At 40.0% G+C, this 22712-nt stretch overlaps 1 protein-coding gene across 49 annotated transcripts in view; it reads left to right on the top strand.

Annotated features, from left to right (window-relative positions):
* Window positions 1-22588, top strand: part of PPP1R13B (protein phosphatase 1 regulatory subunit 13B) — a 107682-nt gene extending 85094 nt beyond the window's left edge. For 8 of the 49 annotated variants that reach the window (XM_065593676.1, XM_008168196.4, XM_065593687.1 and 5 more), the window contains 11 exons: window positions 265-445; window positions 1997-2155; window positions 4741-4854; window positions 6633-6802; window positions 7919-8420; window positions 9059-9822; window positions 11533-11670; window positions 11761-11894; window positions 16984-17150; window positions 19791-19990; window positions 20856-22588. In XM_065593676.1, coding sequence (XP_065449748.1) covers window positions 265-445; window positions 1997-2155; window positions 4741-4854; window positions 6633-6802; window positions 7919-8420; window positions 9059-9822; window positions 11533-11670; window positions 11761-11894; window positions 16984-17150; window positions 19791-19990; window positions 20856-20897 — 2571 coding nt within the window. In that variant the 3' untranslated portion in view covers window positions 20898-22588. Of the gene's footprint in view, window positions 1-264; window positions 446-1996; window positions 2156-4740; window positions 4855-6584; window positions 6803-7918; window positions 8421-9058; window positions 9823-11532; window positions 11671-11760; window positions 11895-16983; window positions 17151-19790; window positions 19991-20855 lie in introns of all 49 variants that reach the window. The other 41 variants (XM_065593684.1, XM_065593686.1, XM_065593695.1 and 38 more) reach the window with 11 other exon arrangements.
* Window positions 22589-22712: the final 124 nt, after the last annotated feature.

Raw genomic sequence — 22712 nt, 5'->3', positions numbered from 1 at the left:
AATGTCTGAGGTGAAGCAAGCCCTTGAACAGAAGGAAAATATTTTCCTTGTGGAAAATATAGCCATGGTTGAGAACTATGTTAGTTTCAGGTGGGCAAAGTCTGTCTTGTGGAATAGAAATCTGCTTTTCTGGTTCAAATTTGATTAACAAATTTGATTAACAAACGTGTCTAGAGTGCATAATTCTAGATTATTCAACCATACTGTTTCTTAACACACTAGAAATGCCTAGATAAATAGACATTTTTGATTTGTCTATTTTAGTTAAATCGTATTAATGGAACATCATCGCCCCAATCATCTCTGACTGCTTCAGGAAGAGTAGCAGCAGTGGGGCCTTACATCCAAGTTCCTAGCGCTGGCAGTTATGCTGTACCAGTAGACCCAGTGAAACCACAGTCTCTCACCATTGCTTCCACTGCGACTCATGGGAGATCAAAATCTGGTAAATACTTAAGTGTAATGGTTATTAAAATATTTGGTGTAGGAGGAGGCAAAGGAGTGGTCCTTGGAGATCGCATGTCTTGACAATCTTCTCTGGTCAAAGTGAGCTAGACTTCTCAGTGCTATTCTGTGAATTGGGCATATTAGTCATTCGAGATAGATGTGAGGTATTTTTGTCTCTTCTCACTCATTTTTCCTAAGAGGCTGAGTGTCTCCACAGCTTTGCCAGACTTTTACATGGCTAATGAACTGAATATGGCACCTACAAAAGAGCATGTACAATTGTCAGAAATGTGACCATGAACAATTTTGCTCTAGGAGTGTTTGCTTCTAAATAATAGATTTTAAATCAGTTTGTATTTTAAAATCCAGTATGTAACGCCAATTTAATCTGTAAATATAATACAACTAATTTTTGCAGCATTTTGTTTTCATCTGTTTTTTAAAAGTATTCTGCTTTGTCTTAATTTTTTTTTTAAGTAGTATTGAATTGGGCAAAATACACTGCTTCTCAAAAAATGAAGTTGTGATAGATTTCTATTCTCAGGCCTGTTTCCCCAGCAAGAGGAGAGCTTGCCGAAATAAGTTTGAAAATGATTGTTTCTGGCTCTGGGGTGTGTGTCTGTCTTGTGCTACTTCTGCAGTGGAATGTCCTTTAGTATTCTAACTGCCAAGTCCTTTCCGACTGCGGCTAATGAAGGCTAATAATGACTTCTCTGCAGTCATATCTATAATATGTTCTTCAACACTATGGCCCCCATGTATCTCATAATTAACAATTCTGTCTATATTGTAATACACCAGGCCCCATATGAGAAGGAGTAGGAAACCACCTATATCATCTATGCCTTGGGTGCTTGAGCCTATTGGCTCACATTCTCCTAGAGCTCTCTGCACTGGACAATTTGTCAGTAAATGTCTTAATAAAGTCAAAACTCCAAAGAATGGGTTGGTAACAAAGAATCTCTTTTTAAGACTGAGAAATGCACAGTCCTAAACCTCTGTCCACAGGACGTGGATTGGGGTCACCTTTTAAGTGAGATGACAGATTAGCAACTCCTTTGTGTTGGCTTCTGTTTTATTGCATTTAAGTCTCTTATCACATGGAAAGGGTCAATTCATAAGTTGCAGTTTATATGCAAACACCATTTTGGTATTTGTAAATCTCACAATTTTTTTGGATAATTGCATATGTACTTTTAGAGCTGCTGTATTCTACCCCAAGGGGTTATTCTGCATTAGACCTTTTTAGACAGTAAAAGAGAGATTGTTCTCTCTAAGACTTTGTAGTGTAGACTAGTTCTTACTTTACATGCTTATGATTCTAATTGTATTTAAAGCAAATTTTTCAAAAGAGCTGTATATGAAAATATTGTCTATCCACTGCTAGAAAAAAAATCAAATTTGAGATTTTTTTTATTTCAAGTGTCATGTGTTTATTTCTGTATTTCTGAGTTTTCCTGTTCTAATTTCTGCATTGCCATTATATTGTAGTTTTTCCACCACTTTTTTTCTTTCTTTTTGTGTGTGACTGAATCTGCCTGTCCTGTAGAGACAGATTATGGGTGTGTGAAAAAATCTCCAGGAACCTGGAAGATTTCTGATTTAGACATAATAGTGGATCCTATTCTGTCACCTCCCACTTCCTCTCTTCAGTCTGCTGTTCAAAGTGTCATCTGCCTGGCACCTACTCTGTCTGACACCCTGCACTGTGAGTGTGTAGATGATAGCTGGCTAGCTAAGAATGCCAGTTTTTAATATGGTCATTTGAGCTCATGCATACAGATGCATATTAAACAGCAATTTTTGAAACTGTGCTGTGTCCTGGTATGCAGTAGATATACTATTATAATGTAAACTTTCTAAGAGGCTAATTTGGAGATTAAAAGAAAGTAAATGGATTTGGGGCAAATTCATCCCTTGAGTATTGCCAGATGAGTTTGCCCCATTGAGTGTTTAGGTCTAAAAAGATACTGAAAGAATAGTTACAAAAACTTACTAGAAACTTTGTATAGGTAATCAATCTATAAATTAGGGTGAATTCACAATGTTGGAGAGACCTGGCATGTGTAGGTTTACTTTGGAGATAGGATTATGTGTGAGGCTATGAGGATTTATATGATCTTCTGCGCTGGGAATTGGGAGATCTGATTTCTGGTCCTGGGGTGAAATCTCAGCCCCCTTGAAGTCAATGGCAAAATTCCCATTGACTTCAGTGGGACTAGGATTTCACGCTTGCTTTTGCAATTCACTTGCTACATGACTGTGGGATAAGCATTATCTCCTGTTTATCAATTGGTCTGAAATCTATGAATACAAAGTTCTATAAAAGGCCCAAATATAATAGTAATAGTGAAATCAAGTATCTTCAGATTGTTGGTTTATAGTATACGGTTACTGTTAGAATATACTAGAAAAATGACTAAATAATTAGATGAAAGTCTGTGTGTGTGTGTGTGTGTGAGAGAGAGAGAGAGAGAGAGAGAGAGAGAAGCTGGGCAATAGGGTTAGCGGGAGTGGCTGAGGGATATTGAAGGGAAGTTGGATTTTTGGAGGGTGCATGGGCAGAAGATGAAGGCAACAGAAGTGTTGGGAGTGTTGGAGGAGGGACTAGCTAAGGGAAGCTGGGTTTGTGGAAGTGTCTGGGTAGTGAAAGATGGGGGAAGCTCAGTGGCTGAGGGAAGATGGAGGCTTGGGTGGAGGGGAAGGATTTGAAGATGGCTGGGGTTCACAAAGGGTGTCGGGGGCAGCTGGATAGTTAGACTTTTAGGAAGATCCAGGAGGATAACTTGATAGTTTGGAGGAAGCAGGGGACAGCTGGGTTGGTGGAGGTGTCTTGGGGGAAGATGTAGCTGGAAGTGGCTTTGTGATACCTAAGGGAATTATGGGCAACTGGGTGAGGTGATTGAGGGCTGAGTAGGAGTAGGGGATAGCAGGGGCCTGTCAGGGTAGCAGGTCAGCTTGGTGAATGGTAGTGTCTGAGTTAGGAGACTGGCTGGTTGCTGGATAGGGGAGCCTAGGGCCAGTACTGCATCCCTCTCACCTTCTGTCCTTGCCTTTGCTTGCTGCTGCCCTTGGGTTGCCAACTTTGGTTGGATGAATTCCTGGAGGTTTCATCACATGACATTATCTTTAATTAAAGATTAATCTTTAATTCCTGGAGACTCCAGTACAAACCTGGAGGGTTGGCAAGCCTAGCTGCCACTGTCAGGGCTTGCTTGTTCCTAACTGCTGGTCCTTCTCTGGTCAGATCCACCAGAGGGAGTAGCAGACAGCAGCTGCTTAGCACCTCTCCCCAGCAGCTTCTAGCGGCCAAAGCTGTATTTGTAGGCTGTTACTGCAGTTTAGCTGAATGTGTGACACTCAGTTTAGATGGTAATGTGAGAGGCAGTCTCCATGCATGTATGCCATGCAAGGTCCATGATACTTGGCAGACGTGTTTGACTGATATATAGGGGGCAGAAAGATGAGATCAGGTGCATTCTGAAACTGAAGGAAACCAAGAACATGTCTATATAGTGCCTTAGGCCACAACAGAGGGGTGTAAATTTTAGTCCTCACTAGTGTGTCTTGCACTAACTGGCCCAAGTGGACCCTGCTGACACTAAAAGTTTCCTAATGCACGTTAACATGGTACTGTTTTAAGTGGGACTATGTTAGTTTGTACTAGGGAACTTTTGGTGCACACCAACAGGGTCCACGCAGACTAGTTAGTGTGCAACACAGTAGTGTGGACTAAAATTTACACCCTTCTGGTGCGAATTAAAGCAACCTGTAGACCAGGCCCCTTAAGAGAGACACTGGAGAGGTTGGAGGGACAGACGTTGAACATATTTGGTTCCTATTCCTCACCGTAGAATTCGAAGGATAAGTGCACTTGTCCCTAGAGTTCTAAAAATTGAAATTTTATACTCAATGCACATTTTTTATGCAATTGTCTAGCTCTTTGAGCATTCTTTTTAAACCTGTGTGCATGTATATTTATAAGAGTGAAATATGTTTTATGATGTCTTGCTATTTCTTACCCCTTCAGTAAGTTTAGTACTTGCCTCTTTTCATTCTTACCTACTAAATCTAAACTACTAAATCTAAATCTTCATTCCTTTGTTTAGTGTAAATAGGATATAGGAAATGCTGGAATTGATCTATGAACTGGAACTGTAATAAACATGCTAGAATTAAAAAACATCTTAGGTCTATCATATAGTAAATATATATCCATTTAGAAAAATTGCCCTTTCTTAGAGGCACGTATTTTTTACTTTTGTCTCTTTTGGTCTTACTCTTGTTACCTAGATGATGGTAATAAAAACAAGGTGCACAGTTTATGGACAGTGTCAGATCTTGATGTCGGCCCTGACTACAGCACTTCCTGGCATTCTGCAAACTCTGAAAAGCAGTTTCTGGACTGTATGTTATACAAAGTGCTTTGGGCAAAAAATATACAATGATTTTAACTGTATTAAATTAACAATCAGGCATTCTTATCCCAACGTAATCATCTCTCAGAATTCAACCTAGATTGATTTGAAATTAAAATGTTATTGTAACTTTTTTGTGTTACGTTTAGGAAAGATCATTTAAAAGATAATTACTAGGGCATCTCACATGCAGAGTGTGTAACTTTCAAATGAGTAAAGGATAGAAAATAGATCACATAATCGTGAGCTAGGGTAAAGACAGATTAATGAGCTGATAAACTCTGAATGTGGACTGGCATGGTGGAAATATGGGTTGCTGAACAGTGTCCAGATTCTAACTTCTTTAGAAATTGGATGTCAAATAAAAGTGGCTCAGGTTCATAAGCCCTAAGATGAGTGATGTAAACTGCATTGTATCTACCACACCCTTATGTGGCCTATTTGTGGGGTAGCAGTCAAATTGTTTTTGGAAAAAACTGTACAAGATAGTGTATGGTGACAAATCTGGAAATGGAAAAAAGGATCAGTGAGAGGCCTAGATAGAATTTTTCTGTAAAGTTGAGATGAAGGGGAAGGCTTTGTCACTGAGTATCGCTGACCTTCATTTGATCTCCTCACCGTGTGGTTCCAGGAATCCCAATAAATTCCCCTTTCTCCACATAAGACTTGGCATTTCAATTACGATCCTCTGGTAAAGTAAGGCTGTATGTGCCTCTTTCACAGGTCATCAATACTACTATTAAATTGTTTTGCTATGGTCACTACAGAGCAGTGGGGGGGACGAAAACAACCGTATCCACCTCATAGAGCAAGAGTGAGTTTAGCAACTGAAATATGATCTTTTAAACAGGAGAATAAAGCACTAATTCAAAACTGTTTTACAGTGTAACAGCACTGGTCTAACTTTCAGATAGTTTTAAAACTTTTATCCTAGTTGGGAAAATAGAAAGTGAATTGTTTCCTCCAATTACTAAAATTGTACACTAAAGCATTAAAGACTTAGTCAAGGACTGGCAACTTCAATTTACAAGCAATTGTGCATAATATTTTTGCATACAATGAATAAATATGCCTGTGGCTTGAAATTTTCAACTGATTTAAGATTAATTTCTGAAAAATTAAATCTTTAATGGGGAGACACTATTATAATTACTGAGGGTAGTGGAAAGAGAAGAAAGACATTAATGCATACTTTGGAAGATTTTTGTTTACTGGAATTAATGTAGTTACAGCAAGTCTTTACTTACATATCAATGACTCTGGGCCAAATTCTGTTCAGTTCTACAGGTGCCAATTTGGAAAAACTCCACTGAAGTTAATGCAGTTACTCATGATATACATTGATACATTGCAGAATTTAGCCTTGTATCTTGGTAGTTCACCAAAAATTATCAAATATTGACCGCTAATGGCATATTTCTATGTATAGATGAACTTTAAAAAAAAAAAAAGTTTAATTTTGGAATATGATAGCTGAAATTGCAGTTAGCACCCAAATATTCACCATCTGTCATTAGAGCTGATTTTAATATAATTAATTTGAATGTCAAAGGGTAACGAATAGCTTATTGTTCCTGGTGGTTAAGCTTTTATTCTGTTCTTCTGGATCAGACACTAACATTAATGAGAGCTTATCTGATTTTTGCATCATATTAATTCCATTGAGATTAAACTAATCTGAATAATGGATTCCACTTCAAATGTTTTGCTTGTTTACAGTGATCGGCACTGGTAACCATAAATATCACATTTTCCCTCTATTTCAAGCTAATGATGGAAATTGGCCGACACTTAAACAGAGTTCAACTCCCGTGGTAAAACCACCTCAAATCTCCAATGCAGACTGGAAGGAATCAAGCATGGATACTGCTTTAAAACAAGGAACTGTATCCAGTCAACCTTTGCCATCTTCAGTATTAGGAAGTACTGATAAACTGGTGGGTTTCGTATGCGGCATATAAAAACCAGTAACCTCATAATGTCTGTCAAATTTGTGTAGTATTTTTATAAATCTTGTTTTATCAAACTTTTGACTATGGCTTTGGCCTCTTTAGCAGGGTTTGCCTCAGGTCTCTGCTCATCTCACTTCTTCCCTTCCATTTATCAAAAATATCACTAATAAAATCTTCTTCATCTCCCTTCTTCAAATTCTTTCACTGTCTTCCTGTCTCTTATCACATCAAGTTTCAACTCCTGTCCCTCACCTTCGGGGTCCTGTGTATTGCCACTCATGTACATCTCTGCTTTCACTTTCTCCGACTCTCCCCCTCAAGCCCTTTCCTAGTCCTAATCCTCTCCCTTTACATGTTTTGTCTCCTCCTCCCTTCTCAGTTTCACACCTTTCATGTTGTCACTTGCTGCTGCTTGGCATAACTTCCCATTATCCACTTATCACCCTCCCTCTTCTTTTCCTTCAACATCCTTTAAAAAAAAAAAAAATTCAAATCCATCGTATATTGAGCCTGCTAGTGTTGTCTTTTTGTGTCCTCTGGTGTTTGCACCATTGTCCAGTGGTTTGTATTTTTCTTAGACTGTAAGTTCTGACCTTGTCTTAATTTTTTTTTTTGAAGTGCAGTGTAGATTTACTGCACTTTATTACCAAATGGATTTTGTGGTCAATCTTACAAACTTAGGTGCCTAAAGCTAGGCACTCAGGTTTGAAAATTGAGCCCTTGATGATCCAAATACTGTTTTGATTCATATTTACATATAGTAATTGGAGATATCTTACACTGGGCTTGAAAGATTTGTGCGTTCTCTCTCTCTCTCTCTCTCTCTCTCTCTCTCTCTCTCTCTCTGATGCGTGGTGGTTCTCTTGATCTTTGAGTCTTCTGTGGAAAATCTCCTAGAAGCATAATGTCTAATACAATTTTAAAAAACATGCTTCATAATTGTGTATATATGTAATGTATATTATTCCTTATCCTTCAGAAATATGAATCTGACTAGTTAAGATGTGCATGTTTTTGCTCCTGGTTATTTTTATTTTATTTGTGAGATGGTGCAGCCTGCCCAGTTTTTCATACAATACTTGTATTGTTGTTCTTATTTAGGGCCTTGATATGGGGAAAGTGCCACCTACTATCCCTGGTGTAAGTAAGCAGTTGCCTCAAAACTATGGAACCTATCCAAGCCCTGTTCCTTTAGGAACAGGTTCTACAAATTCACTGGAAAGGCGGAAGGATGGCAGCCTACCAAGACCTGGCTCCAGTATAACAAATCGGCAAAGACCTGTTCCATTACCACCATCGAGCAATATACATCAGCCTAGTTCCTCACAGCAGATACAACAGAGAATTTCTGTACCTCCTAGCCCTACTTATCAACCTTCTGGTCCCTCCTCATTTCCTGGCGGAGATGGCAGGCCTGAGCTCCCTTTAACTGTGGCTATCAGGCCTTTTCTAGCTGATAAAGGATCAAGGCCTCAGTCTCCAAGAAAAGGACCTCAAACAGTGAACTCCAGTTCCATCTACTCAATGTATCTTCAGCAAGCAACACCACCAAAGAACTATCAACAGGCTGTATACAATACCCTAAATAAATCAGTAAAAGCAGGTAGAATATATATATTTATTGCCTTTCCCTTTGAAATAGGCTACTGTTACCTCAGATCTACTCAGTAGACTTGCTTTTTGATCTGTTTGTAATAAATAATAATTTAGTTGAGATTAATGTAAATACACTTACCTTAAAAGCATTATTTTGTTGTTTGAATAACTTGTCTAAATGTAGAGGAAAGGAGGAGGATTTTGCTTTTTCTTATTCAAACAATATGGCATCACAATTTAATTTAACCCCGTTTGTAGTTTTTGAGGTGGCAAATAGGTATGTGCTGAGAGACATCTTTATTTTAAAACATACTAATTAACTATTGGAATTAGATGTAATATGTTGTATTCCAGGTATCTTTACAAAGATTGATTAAAGAAATAGTCTCTGGCAGGCTTTTCTTTTAAACAACCCTCCTCTTACCATTTATCAATGAATAGTTTATAACTCTATCAGAAGTATCTCCATCACTAGTTTGATCAGCCAACTGGGTGATAGGTTATAACATAACCTAGCTATTGACATCTTTTTCTTCTATATTGATTTATGAACAAACAGCAGCATGCGCATCCAGCAGCTTATTGCATGACCTTTTTGATATAAATTCAGAACAGTTCCTCACTGTTTTATTTTCTCCTCTTCAGTTTATGGAAAACCTGTCCTACAGTCTGGTTCAACCTCTCCATCACCTTTACCATTCCTTCATGGATCTTTGCCCACCCACACATCACAGCCACAGTCTCAGCCTCAGATTGAGTTCACTGAAAAAGATCAAGAGCTGGAAAACATTCCACCATCAGGTGAAAATAGCAATGTGGAAAACATTCCTCGCCCTCTCAGTCCTACTAAGCTTACACCTATTGTGCATTCACCCCTACGATATCAAAGTGATGCTGATCTTGAAGCTCTTAGAAGAAAATTAGCCAATGCTCCTAGGCCATTAAAGAAGCGTAGCTCTATCACTGAACCTGAAGGGCCTAGTGGACCAAATATACAGAAGCTACTGTATCAGCGCTTTAATACACTTGCTGGAGGAATAGAAAGTGCTCCTTTTTATCAACCAAGCAACCCACAGGAATTTATAGGCAACTTAGCAGATGTTGATAATGGAAACACTAGCACCAATGGCAATATTGAAGAACCTATTTCTGTGCAACCCACAGTTGCTCTTCCTGATGAACCTCCTCCTTCATCAGATGCCAATGATAATGAATTACCTTCTCCTGCCACTGAGGAACTGATTAGCACTGAAACCACTAACCAAACCTCTGAGACAACTGAAGACAATAATAACAATCCTGCTGTAGTCCCTTCCACTGAGCAATCACCCAGTCCCATACCTGAGGTCAGCTCCCCAGTAGAAGATGAAATTCCGGTGCCACCAGCTGTTCCTCCTCCACTTCCTCCAGTAAGTGACGGCAGAAATACAGTTATATTATGTATTACTCTTGGCCTTTGGAAGTAGCTATACAGTCAATTACTCCTGCAGTGACTGGAAGACAATGGGATTATGCTAAATGATGTACAATAGCATAAGGTTTATGGTATCAAAGGAATAAAGGGAAAATGAACACAGCACCATGGAAGATTCCTATGGATAAGTTGACAGAAATGCTGTTTCTGTACTAATATTGCTTCAGATGCAACTCTGGCTAGTTAGTAAGGAAATGATGCACATGTTTTGTAGATGATCATGCATGTTCAGGGTCATGTGTATCCTCTAGCCTGCAGAACTTTATCTGAAATTACCCTTTGCCAAGAACTGAATTTCAGAATCAGACTTAAATTTAAAAAATGTTTTCAGACCTCAGGGTTGCAAAGATAACTGTAAACATGAACCTGAGTGGAAACTGCAGCAGTGATGCTTTCCTAATTCTGCAGACAGTCTGAAAAAACAGCTCTGGGCAGTGTGAACTACCCATATTCCCCTCAGTGGGGAATTACCTCTACACCCTAAAAATGACAACATAAATGTCAACATTGCTGATTTATTTTAGCAGAAACATCCATCTGATGTGCTTATCCCACAATCCAAATTACCCTCCATGCTTCCCCAGGTGCCATGGCCCCCAACTGCCCCCCTTCCAGCTGCCAAAGCCTGCAGTTTCAGCCTGGCACGTCTGCAACACTATTTGTCTTGTCATTATCAAAATCTGCACTAGGTAGATAATTGAAAATGTGGTGACAGCATAAAATAGATTAAATTTAATATAAAAATATTACTCATTAGATTGTATTATTCACTTTCATACTGAATACAGCAAGCACATCTACTTTTCCATTTATCTAAAGCAGTGATAGAATCCAAGGACCTTGCTGAGGAATTTAGGTCCAGCTTGGCCACGGAGTACACAGGGCCTTGCATGTATTCCCTATGGGAACAGGTGCAGGCTACTTTGAGGAGAAGGGGGAGATAATCTTCCCCCCCAAACTTAAGTATAACAGTAATTTAAAACAGACATTTCAAAACCCTACAGCCTGTAGTCCACATAAAGCACAAATTGCTAAAACATTTTGCAGTAGCCTGCGAAAAATGCATCTGATTGGTGTAAAATACTGTTTAACAAAACACATTTTAAAATGGTTCAGATTTTGTGAACATGTTTCTCCTGAAACTACTGGCTAGAAAAACACCTCCAATAGTCTAGTGCTGTGCAAGCTTTCCTTCCCCACTGCAAACAGCGTAGCAAATTACTGCACCTCAGTCATCACCTGTAATGAACACTCCTGCTAGCTCAAACCTGAGATTCTCCCGAGCAGAGACTGAATTGTTTCATTTGTAATGAGGCCAAAGTCTTTCTAGAGACTAGGATGAGCCCACTCGCTTTCAATTGTGATGTCAGATGGGATTTAAAACTATGATATTCAGAGATGAGGAATGAGCTAATTATTAACCTACTGTACCTTCTAACCATTTTCTTTAAACAGTAATCTATTGTTGTGTTGAAATGACTTTCAGATTTCCACGTAATAAAATTAATATCTGCCACTGTGGTTTTATAATGGAAATGCTGACAAATCTTAATCAGCACTTTGGGGGCACAGTAATGCTTGTTTGGTTGACTGTTTTGTGATATTTATGCAACCTGGAATAACATCTGCTTTTTCTTCCACTCAGACTAAACGTACCAACCTGAAGAAACCTAACTCTGAACGAACTGGTCATGGTTTGAGGGTAAAGTTCAACCCTTTAGCCCTCCTGCTTGATGCTTCTTTGGAGGGAGAATTTGATCTGGTACAAAGGATCATTTATGAGGTGAACTTTTCTAAATGTAGTCAAGTCTCATCCACATTTTTTCAGTGAAGGAAATGATTTGGGCTTAAGTATTTCAATTTTTTCCCATAGGTTGATGATCCCAGCAAACCCAATGATGAAGGAATTACCCCTTTGCATAATGCAGTGTGTGCTGGTCATCACCACATTGTAAAGTTCCTGCTTGATTTTGGTGTTAATGTGAATGCAGCAGACAGTGATGGATGGTAAGTGTGCTGGCACTTTTAACTTCAAAGTCCCAATTCAGTCAGTTTTGATAATGAAATTTAGTGGAGAGCTATCCCAGGATCAGATAATTATATATTTACCAAATGACCTTTTTGTAAACTCTAAGGCTATGTCTACACTAGCAATTTTGCGGTAAAACTTATGTCGCTCAGGAATATGATAAAAACCACACACATGCAACCCGACTGATATAAGTTACACTGACAGAAGCGCCAGTGTGGACAACACTATGTCGGCAGGAGACACTCTCCCGCCGACATAGCTACTGCCACTCATTGCAGGTGCTTTAATTATGTTGACAGGAGAGCTCTCTCCTGTCGGCATGGAGCAGCATGATCTTACAGTGGTGCAGCTGCATCGGTATAGCTGTGTTGCCGTAAGGTCTCTACATAGCTTTAATGATCGAGGCATTGAAATACATGACTTTACTAAATGTTCACCTAAGTGTAATGTACAAACTCTTCCAAATAATAAATAAATGCTATTGTATTTTGTTTATATTTAACTGTATAGTTCTAATTTGTCTCCCATATGTTTAATAATTTTGACTTGAAATACACAGCCTTCCCCATTTTTATCCAAAAGTGGGTTTACCTTCATGGATCCTTTGTCCATAGATTGTTATAATTTGGCAGTATTAGTAATGAACTACGTTATTAAAAAATGCATGAATATCTATACTTTTCTATAAGGTCTTTTTTGTGTCATCAATTTTTTAAAACTTTCCATTGATTTTAGAAAGGGAAGTTTTAAAAAATGTTGATCCTAATATTACTCATGGGGCATTTTACACCCAAAATTTAAAAATTCTGCGCACAATATTTTAAAATTTTATTTCTCAAAATAACACTACATAATCACACCAGTTTCAATTTTGGTAATTTATTTCAAAATACCTGTCAGCAAGTATGTCTGTAACAATACAGATACACGCAAAAATTTCCCGAGAAGTAGAGAGTTAAAGAAACCCCTATGACAACCCAGTTCCTATTTCTCTGTCCCCTTCCCCCCCTCCCCCAGAGCCCATCCAGGGGACCAAACACCCACAACCCCTCCCCTGCAAGGCCCACCTGTGGGGGCCCCCCCAGCCAATACACCTGAACCCTCTAATCCCCAGAGCCCAACTGCAGGGCCCCCCCAGCCCAGATACCAACACCCCATCGTCTCCCCCCAGAGCCCAGCCGTGGGGTCTCCCCAGCCCAGATACCTGCACACCCTCCCCCCTCCCCCAGAGCCTAGCTGCAGGGCCCCCCCCTTGCCCAGACATCCATCCCTTTCCCCCAAGATCCCAGGAATTCAGAGGGAGAAACAGCCTGATGCTCGCTGGGCCCCAGGCTTGCACAGAGTTTCCTGTGTGCCTCCCTCTCCTTCCCTCAAGGCATACTGGGAACTGCAGCTGCCAGGAACCCTCTAGCTCCCTCTCCCTCCCCCCAGCAGTGTCTCTGTGTGCAAGCTGGGCTCTGCCGAGTCCAGTGGCCCCTAATGGTGGCTAGCAGTACTGCAGCCCATTTCTGTGCGGGGAGGGGAAAGGAAATTCTGTGTGCACAACGTTAATTTCTGCAAAATTCTGCATTGCACAGTGGCGCAGAATTCCCCCAGGAGTATAATATGTAGTCCATAGTTCTTCGAGTGCTTGTCCCTCTGTGCAATACATTTCAGGTTTGTGCATGTGCTCCATATGCCCAGGACCGAAGATTTTTTCCAGTATCTGTTTGGTCCTCACATGTGCCACCATTCTCCTCATGCTCTGCACTGGGCTGCCAGATTCTCACCATATTAGTTCCTTCTTACAGCTCATGGTTTAGGATGAAGTTTTAGTGTATGAGCTGACTACTTCAGCTTTCCCTGTAGATGATTTTTAAAAATTAGTCCTAGTTTTAATCTGGTTAGGATAGATTTTTGGGGTTTGATTTCCTAAACTTTGGGAATCCCACCCATGGCGTGTGGAGTGATGCGATTCCTGTACCACACACCATAAGCCCTATTTATATACACTCACTCTTACCACCCTCTAGTTCTTCCAATGGCAGTGTGGAGAGTATACCAAGGATCCCTGGCTTCAAAAACTGCATAGACTGCCAGAAGTCATTTCTGGTTATAGATTATCACACTTGCTTGGACTGCCTGGGGGAAACCCATGTCCCTTCTAGGTGCAGTATCTGCAGGTCGTTTCCAAGGAGGACAAAACAGTCAAGGGAGTTCTAACCCAGAAGATTCTTCATGGAGAGGTCTATGAGAGCAGTCACGGGCTCTGACTGGGGAGATCCCCCTCCCAAATGTCTAAAGATGGTAGGAACATTCCTTACAGTGGCTCTGGCTGGTTCCAAGGCACCCCCCACCAGCGCCGAGAGACTCGGGTGAGGAAAGCCAAGGCAAATGGAAGGGAGACAAAACGTCTCCCATAATCTTCCCTCTTGTCCTTCCCCATCCAAGTCCTCTAAGAAGAGGCAAAAGTCTCTGTCCTGCACCAAGTCAGGAGACACCTTGTGCTCCAGAATGGGACCGTCTGATACTGGGAAGAACCAGTCTGGGACTTCATCAGAAGGTAAGGCCACACCACGTTGCAGAACCAAGGTACTTTGGCACCATCAACAGCTGCTGCATCCACACTGCCAGCCCTGGCTTTCTCTGTACCAATGGCCTGAAGTACAGAAACTATTCTATCCACTCCAGCCCGTTCCTCAGCAGCAGGTGACTTAATTGTATTTATGGAAGTAGAGTCACTGTGATACTCTCTGGAGTCCCATGTCCAGTACCAGGATATCATTGAGTACAGATATCTCTGCAGTCAAGCTAAACTGTTGCCAGTATCATAGAGGCAGGTCATCACTGCCTCCTCCAGGACTGATAGGTCTCCTGTTGAATTTGAGGTTGGAGTCAGAAGAAGAATATGGGGGACACCCATCCCGGACTACTCTCCCGAGGGTGTCTTGCAGGGGTTGAGCTCAGAGAGGGTATCTGTATTGTCCAGAGTGTCTCTGTACTCCTGTGCAATTAAGAACCCTCCCTATACATATTGGTATCCATTACCCTGGGGCTTTACACTGAGGGGGTATGAGGTCACGCAATGGCAGTATTGGGGCCTGGAAGACCCAAGTTTATCACCTGACATACCCATGTTATGGGACAAAGGATCCTCGTAGGTGTCCGGCTCCCACAGTAGAGGAAGAGCACCCTCAGCCTCAGAAGTCACAACAACAATCTGGAGGAGAAGATGCCATCATGCTGGTGATCTTGTTGTCCTCATCTCCCAACAAGGCAGTGATTCCTGCCTCCTTGCATACCCTGATGATTCTAAGGCCTTCCAGGACTTGGTTAAAAGGGTGGCAGAGGCATTACACATTCTACGCATTGCTAGATATTCTGCACAGCTCAGGACCGAATGGAATGGAACTCACCAAAGACACTTTGGTAGACACCTGCCACAGTTCCACCAGTAGCTAAGCAGGCTGAAAAGAGGTATTTTGTACCTGTGAAAGGGTTGGAATACCTATTCTGTCATCTGCCTCGCAACTCTCAGGTAGTGTCAGGAGCCACCAAACATAGGCAGAGACAGGTGAGTAGACACCTACTCTGTGTTTTTACAACCAGTCACATCTTGATTCCTGAAAGGTTTGGTTACAGTTTTCCCTCCTGTGGCAAAACTCTCACCAGCCTGGGACCTAAACCTGGTTTTACCAACTCTGACAAAAGTGCTGTTTGAGCTTCTGGTACCCTGCTCTCTACTGCAATTCTCAATGAAGGTAGCATTTTTAGTCGCAATCACTAGCCAAAAGAGTTGGGGAGTTAGGGAGCACTCATGGCAGACCTCCCCTGGCCCCCTCCAATAGTTTTCCACAAGAATAAGGTATTCATGAGACTGCATCTGAAGTGCATCCTTAAGGTAGTGTCAGACTCACATTAACCAAAACATCCATTTCCTGTGTTCTATTCTAAACCACACACCACTAGGGAAGAGGTAATAAGGCACTTCTTGGATGTGCGTGGGACCCTTGCCTTTTACCTACAGAGGGTGAAGTCATTTAGGAAATCTCCTAGACATATTGTATCATTCCATCCAGAAGCTGTCAATGGATCTCAGGATGCATCATACTTTGCTACGAGCTGAATAATGTTCTTCTTGAGAGGAGTGTGAGAGCACATTCAACAAGAGTCCAAGCAGCCTCAGTAGCCTCCCTCAAGGGTGTGTCTATTATTGATACCTGCAAAGCAGCAACACGGGGCTCTGTACATACCTTCGCAAGACGTTATGCACTGGTGCAAGCAGCTGCTTCGGATGCCTCCCTGGGTAGAGCAGTTCTGAATTCTGTTGTGATATGGGACTGTGGGTACTCGCCTCCTCAGAGAGAGACTACTTCTGAATCACCTGAAGTGAATGACACATAGGGACAAGCACCCGAAGGATGTGTTGTCCTTATGTCCACTACCCACCTCCTTCTCTGCTGTCTCAATTTCCCTAAGTGGGGCCTAGTGGTAGAGAAGGAACTAAAATGGTGGCAACCTGGCAGCCCTGTTTATAGCTTGTGAGCAGAGCATGAGCAAAGTGGAGGTGCATGCATGGAGCAAATGGACACTGCTAGGGAAAAATCTTTGGTCCTGGGCACATGAAGTGCATGTGCAAACCTGAAGTACATGACACACAGGGAGAACCCACCTTAGAGAACTCCAGTTACTACACGGTGAATAATGTTTCCTTGTCCTGCAGCACTTCTTTAGTGTATGTGAGGAATTTAGAGAGCTGGCTTTGCTGAGCTATTTCTCGCCCTTTTTACCTTGCTCTCTACTCTCTCACCAGCACAAGCCTCTCTGCCCTTTAAAGCTAACATACTGCAGACTTCCAAAATGTCATGAAAACTTACCATTCTCATTAAAATCTGTTTGCTTCAGTGGGGTCAGAATTTAATCTGGGTTATTTATTTAACTTCTATGTGGAGAATGTTTGTGGCACAAGTAAAAACATAATTGTCTTTCAAAAGTAACTTCTAAAGGATGACTGAACCCTTTGTTGGAGGTTGGATTTGTAGGGTTCCTGGCCCATTTGATGTCTAAATGTTGGCTTTGTTTCAGGACGCCTTTGCATTGTGCAGCTTCTTGCAATAGTGTTCATCTCTGTAAACTACTTGTAGAATCCGGGGCAGCAATTTTTGCTTCAACTATAAGTGATATAGAAACTGCTGCGGACAAGTGTGAGGAGATGGAGGAGGGTTATATTCAGTGTTCCCAGTTCTTGTACGGTAGGTTGCTAAATGTATATGCTTGATGATTCCCTTTACAAACCTTCAAAACTTCTCTGAAATTCAACCTTTCTTCTCTGTCCTATCAAGTTGCTAGTTAAATTCTGTATCCTCTACATAGGTCTTTGAAATTAGCATTGCCCTTCCCCCAACCTCATCCATTCAAAATACTGGTGCCAGAATATTTTCTTGGCTGTTTCTTTGACCATGTCATCCTTCCCTCTTCAAGTCAGCTCACTGGCTCACTATGGCATTGTGCATGATTTTTAAACTTCTCTTCCTTCCTTTCTAGGAAACAGTTCTAATGATCATAGGGTTTTGGAGTTAAAAGGGTGTTGCCATGTAAATTTCACATGGAATTTTGTCAGGATATCCCAAACTTCTAGCAGACCACACCAGGAGGCTGAAGATCTAAACTTTATTCGAATTCCTTATCATGAGTAGTTATTCATGTTTTGGTCACTGAATTAATGAGACAGATGACCCTACAGCTTTTAAGTTCAGTGCATATATCACAAGAGAAGCATCTTTCTAGAAGCAGCAATTAAATAAAATTAAGATTCTAACTTACACCAAAAAGAGTGTAAAGGCTTCATTAGGGTTTTAATATACCCCTTGAGGCAGATTTGCAGTGTGATGATGTATACAGCAAATGCTGTAATAACTATGCGGAGCAAGAAGACATAAGAACTCTAAACCTGTTGTGCTAGAGAATGTGTATGAGACTAGTATGAGTGATTTGCACTAGGGCTGTCAATCGCAGTTAACTCACTAATTTAGCTCTTAACTCAAAAATTAATCATGATTAATCGCACTAATAGAATACTAATTGAAATTTATTAAATATTTTTGCATGCTTTTCTACATTTTCAAATATTGAATTCTATTCCAACACAGAATACAAAGTATACAGTGCTCACTTTATATTTTTTATTACAAATATTTGCACTGTAAAAATGAGTATTTTTCAGTTCACCTCAGAAGTACTGTAGTGCAATCTCTTTATCATGAAAGTATAACTTACAAATGTAGATTTTTGTTGGTGTTATTACATAACTGCACTCAAAGACAAAAGAATATAAAACTTTAGAGCCTACAAGTCCACTCAGTCCTATTTCTTGTTCAGCCAATTGCTAAGACAAACAAGTTTGTTTACATTTATGGGAGATACTGGTGCCTGCTTCTTTTTACAATGTCACCTGAAAGTGAGAACAGGCATTCGCATGGCACTTTTGTAGCCAGCGTTGCAAGGTATTTACATGCCAGATATGCTAAACATTTGTATGCCCCTTCATGCTTTGGCCACCATTCCAGAGGACATGCTTCCATGCTCGTTTAAAAAAAAAGTTAATTAAATTTGTGACTGAACTCTTTGGGGGAGAATTGTAGGTCTCCTGTTCGTTTTTCCCACATTCTGCCATATATTTCATGTCATAGCAGTCTCAGATGATGACCCAGTACCTGTTTGTTTCAAGAACACTTTTACAGCAGATTTGACAAAATGCAAAGAAGGTACCAATGTGAGATTTCTAAAAATAGCTGCAGCACTCAACCCAAGGTTTAGGAGTCTGAAGTGCCATCCAACATCTGAGAGGGATGAGGTGTGGAGCATGCTTTCAGAAGTCTTAAAAGAGTAACACTATGCGGAAACTACAGAACCCAAACGATCAAAAAAGAAAATCAACCTTCTGCTGGTGGCATCTGTCTCAGATGATGAAAATGAACATGTCGCTCCGCTCTGCTTTGGATTGTTATCAAACAGAACCCATCATCAGCATGGACACACGTCCTCCGGAATAGTGGTTGAAGATGGAGACAGATGAATTTTTTTAGCACATCTGGCATGTAAATATCTTGCAACGCCGGCTACAGCTGTGCCATGCGAATGCCTGTTCTCACTTTCAGGTGACATTGTAAACAAGAAGCAGGCAACATTATCTCCTGCAAATTTAACCAGACTTGTTAGTCCTATTTCAGCCAATTGCACAGACAGAGTGGACTTGTAGGCACTAAAGTTTTACATTGTTTTATTTTTGAATGCAGTTATTTTTTTGTACATAATTCTACATTTGTAAGTTCAACTTTCATGATAAAGAGATTGCACTACAGTACTTGTATTAGGTGAATTGAAAATTATTGTTTTTTACAGTGCAAATATTTGTAATAAAAAATAGAGCACTGTACACTTTGTATTCTGTGTTGTAATCAAAATCAATATATTTGAAAATGTAGAAAACATCCAAAAATATTTATTTAAATGGTATTCTATTAATAGTGTGATTGATTTGTTTTAAAAAATTGCGATTAATCGTGCAATTAAATCACTTGACAGCCTTAATTTGCATCCTTATTTCAACTAAAGTAAGGCCAACTAATTTTCAAATACACATGCAATGAAAAGAAAAAAACTTGTTCCCAACCTTCTATGACAAATTTTATGCCATATCAGGTTTTAATCTCCAATTAAATTTCTGGGGGGAAAAAAATTATAATGGAAACACTGACAGTCTTAAATTGCAGCAGAATGAAAGTCTCTCAGCGTGTTCCACTGGAGAGGAGGACCCAAAATCCCAACTGGATAAAGTCAAGGTACTTTGCCATCTGTAATATTCTTGTTTACCTTTTATTTCTTGATAACAGGAGTACAGGAGAAGTTGGGGGTCATGAACAAAGGAGTAGTGTATGCTCTATGGGATTATGAAGCCCAGAATAATGACGAGTTGTCATTCCATGAAGGAGATGCCATTACTATCCTGAGACGTAAGGATGATAATGAAACAGAATGGTGGTGGGCTCGACTCAATGATAAAGAAGGCTATGTGCCTAAAAATCTTTTGGGGGTAAGTTACTTTAAGCTTCTTCCTTGAACTTGGCCTATTGTTACACTTTCCCTTAGGTGGGAGACTAGAGGGAACTTCTAAAACCCATCAATGCCACTTCTAGGTAAATCATTGCTGCAGTGACACAAAGAAGGCAATCCCTCTTTCCTGGGGCCTGAGTGCACTTTCTCTGAGCATTATTGCTGTAGAAAAAATACTGTAGTTAGGAATTTAACCCAGGACAGTAAACAGAACAGTAATCATTAGGCTGTCTGAAGTTTTTTTAGGTTATAACTTTTTAATTGATCTTTAGCATCATATTAAATAGTGATATTTTCCATGAGATCAAACAAAGGGATAAAACTGGCTCCCTAAGTATAGCATGGTGGCTGTTGTGAGCAACCTTGATATTTGGTACATGAAGATATTTAAATAATTGGGATGTAACAAGTTTGTGGCATGGATCACTATTGGTGGGAGTGTGTGTTCTATTCACCTGCCCAGAAGGTAGATGTGGCCAAAATGCAGAGCAGAATTATGCAACAGGTAAACTTTCACTTTCTGACTGCATAAAGTGGTGGATAGTTATACCCATTTATTGCCACCTGCTGAAGGATGGAAATAAAAATAATTAATAGCATTAGTTATTTAGGTAAGGAAACTCAAGCCTCTAACAGTCTCCTCTTGAATTGTTCAGACTTGCATGTCACTTTGTAATTTAAAGAAATGTCATTGTCCACTGGACATATTTAGTACGTTAATGAAATGTCTTACCCTTTGCTGTACAATCTGTTCATTTAATCAGAAGTAGCCTTTTGGCTGTAAGTGGGTTTTCTAATTATCACACCTAAAGCTTGGGTATTTAACTTTTGATTTTATTTTGCAGCTATATCCAAGAATAAAGCCTAGGCAGCGAACCCTTGCTTGAATTCAGTTGTTTGGCAGTGCAAAACATGGCTGGTAACTGGAAGCTTAAGCCCACACTGGAGTCATCCTTTTCTATCACATTTCAACTGGAGAAATAAAATTTATAATCTTTGTTTTTAATGGTGCTCTCTCTTGTTAATGGACAGCAGGCAAGGGTTTAAAAATCTGCAGTTTGTAAATGAAGATCATTCCATATAACCTATCTACAGTATTTTGTCAACTCTACTCTAAATACCAAAAATACTCTTCTAGAAGAGTCCATGGGTGGAAGCTTCTTGTGTTAAATGTTCACAAATGTAATTTCCAAATTGCAGATGTGCTGTCCACTCGGTTCTAGTCCCACAATAACTGTCCCATGTCAAGATTTTGGATATTTTTTGACACCATTGAATGTTGTTTACTCATTACTGACTTAATTCTGTGTATGCTGCAGAGAAGACTTTCACATGTTAAGTGCATAAGCAGTCACCAAGGCTCTATATACTCTAGGATTTAGAAATAAAGATATGTTAACTAATGTTTTAAATCCTAGTCTAGGACCTGCTCTACACATAAGAATTAAGTCAACCTAGCTACATTGCTCAGGGCTGTGAACAATTTTACATCCTGTATCACAGTTAGGTCAACCTAACCCCTACCATACATGCAGCTATTGAATGAGAGGTAGTTTACCTACAGCAATGGAAAAAACCCTTCCCACACCAGAGGAAGCATCATGCTACAGCAGCACAGCTGCAGTGCTGGAGCTGTGTCACTGTAGTGTAAAGATACCCTTTACAAAGCTCAAACAAGCTTTAGAGATGCTAGGATCTAGATTTTGTTTGCATTTAAATGACAAGCTAAAAGAATCAAAACTACAGTTTTTGTATACTTCTCAAAACCCCTACACTAATTAACTTGTTCATTTTCTTGGTATTCAGCTTCTTACACGAGTTTTACCTCTACTAATTTAAATTACAGGTCCCACTCCCACTAACCTGTGAACTTGTCTGTTTGGAACAAAAGAACATGTAACAGTGGATTTGCAGTAAGATTAAAGGATTTGTATGTTTGCATGGATGAAAGTGCAATAGTTGAGAAGGGTAAGAGTCTGATAAGTTAAGAGGTACACTAACTTGAAGTCTGCCTGAGTAGTTGAAGGACTAAAAAGTGGAGAGCTAGTTGTACTAATATTGAGAGTCTATGAGAGGAAGAGAAACAAGGGGTTTGAGGATTTGAGAATGGCAATAATTTGCTATTTTGGTAAGGACAGTTTCTGTGGTTCTTGGCAGTCCAACACCTATTGCCAGGATGTGTTATGCAATAACCTTTCCACTATAGTATAGTTTCAAGCAAAAAAAAAAAAAAAAGCACTTCACTGGAGTTAATTGTACATGGTTTTATATACCAGAAATATATTTTGAATTTCTCATAAGTTGTAGCCATGTGTTTTGCATTTTTTCTTCCATTAAAGTGTAGGCCAGTTGGCTTTAACTCTTCATGTACAAGTCTTGTGTATAATTTATATATCATTTATGCAGTGCTGTAATTTGCTTTTACCACCATTTAACATTAATTGTATATATTGTGGTGATGAAACGTGAAAGGGTATTGTTAAAGAACATTGGCTACATGAATGTGACAATTTCAAGAGCCTATGATGCACATTTACATGTTCTCTGGATGAGTGTATAATAAAATACTGCCAAGGCATGGCTCCATTTTGAAGTGTTTATTTTAAAATAATGTTAGGCAATGGCAAAGTACTGTAACCTTTGTCCACCTAACCTGAAAAACTAATCCACACTGAGTGATGGTGATAACTTCGTACTATGCA

This window comes from Chrysemys picta, chromosome 4, assembly GCF_011386835.1.
Source record: "Chrysemys picta bellii isolate R12L10 chromosome 4, ASM1138683v2, whole genome shotgun sequence".
NCBI lineage: Eukaryota > Metazoa > Chordata > Testudines > Emydidae > Chrysemys > Chrysemys picta.
Note: the sequence above shows the minus strand (reverse complement) of the source record. Positions and strands in the feature narration are given on the sequence as shown.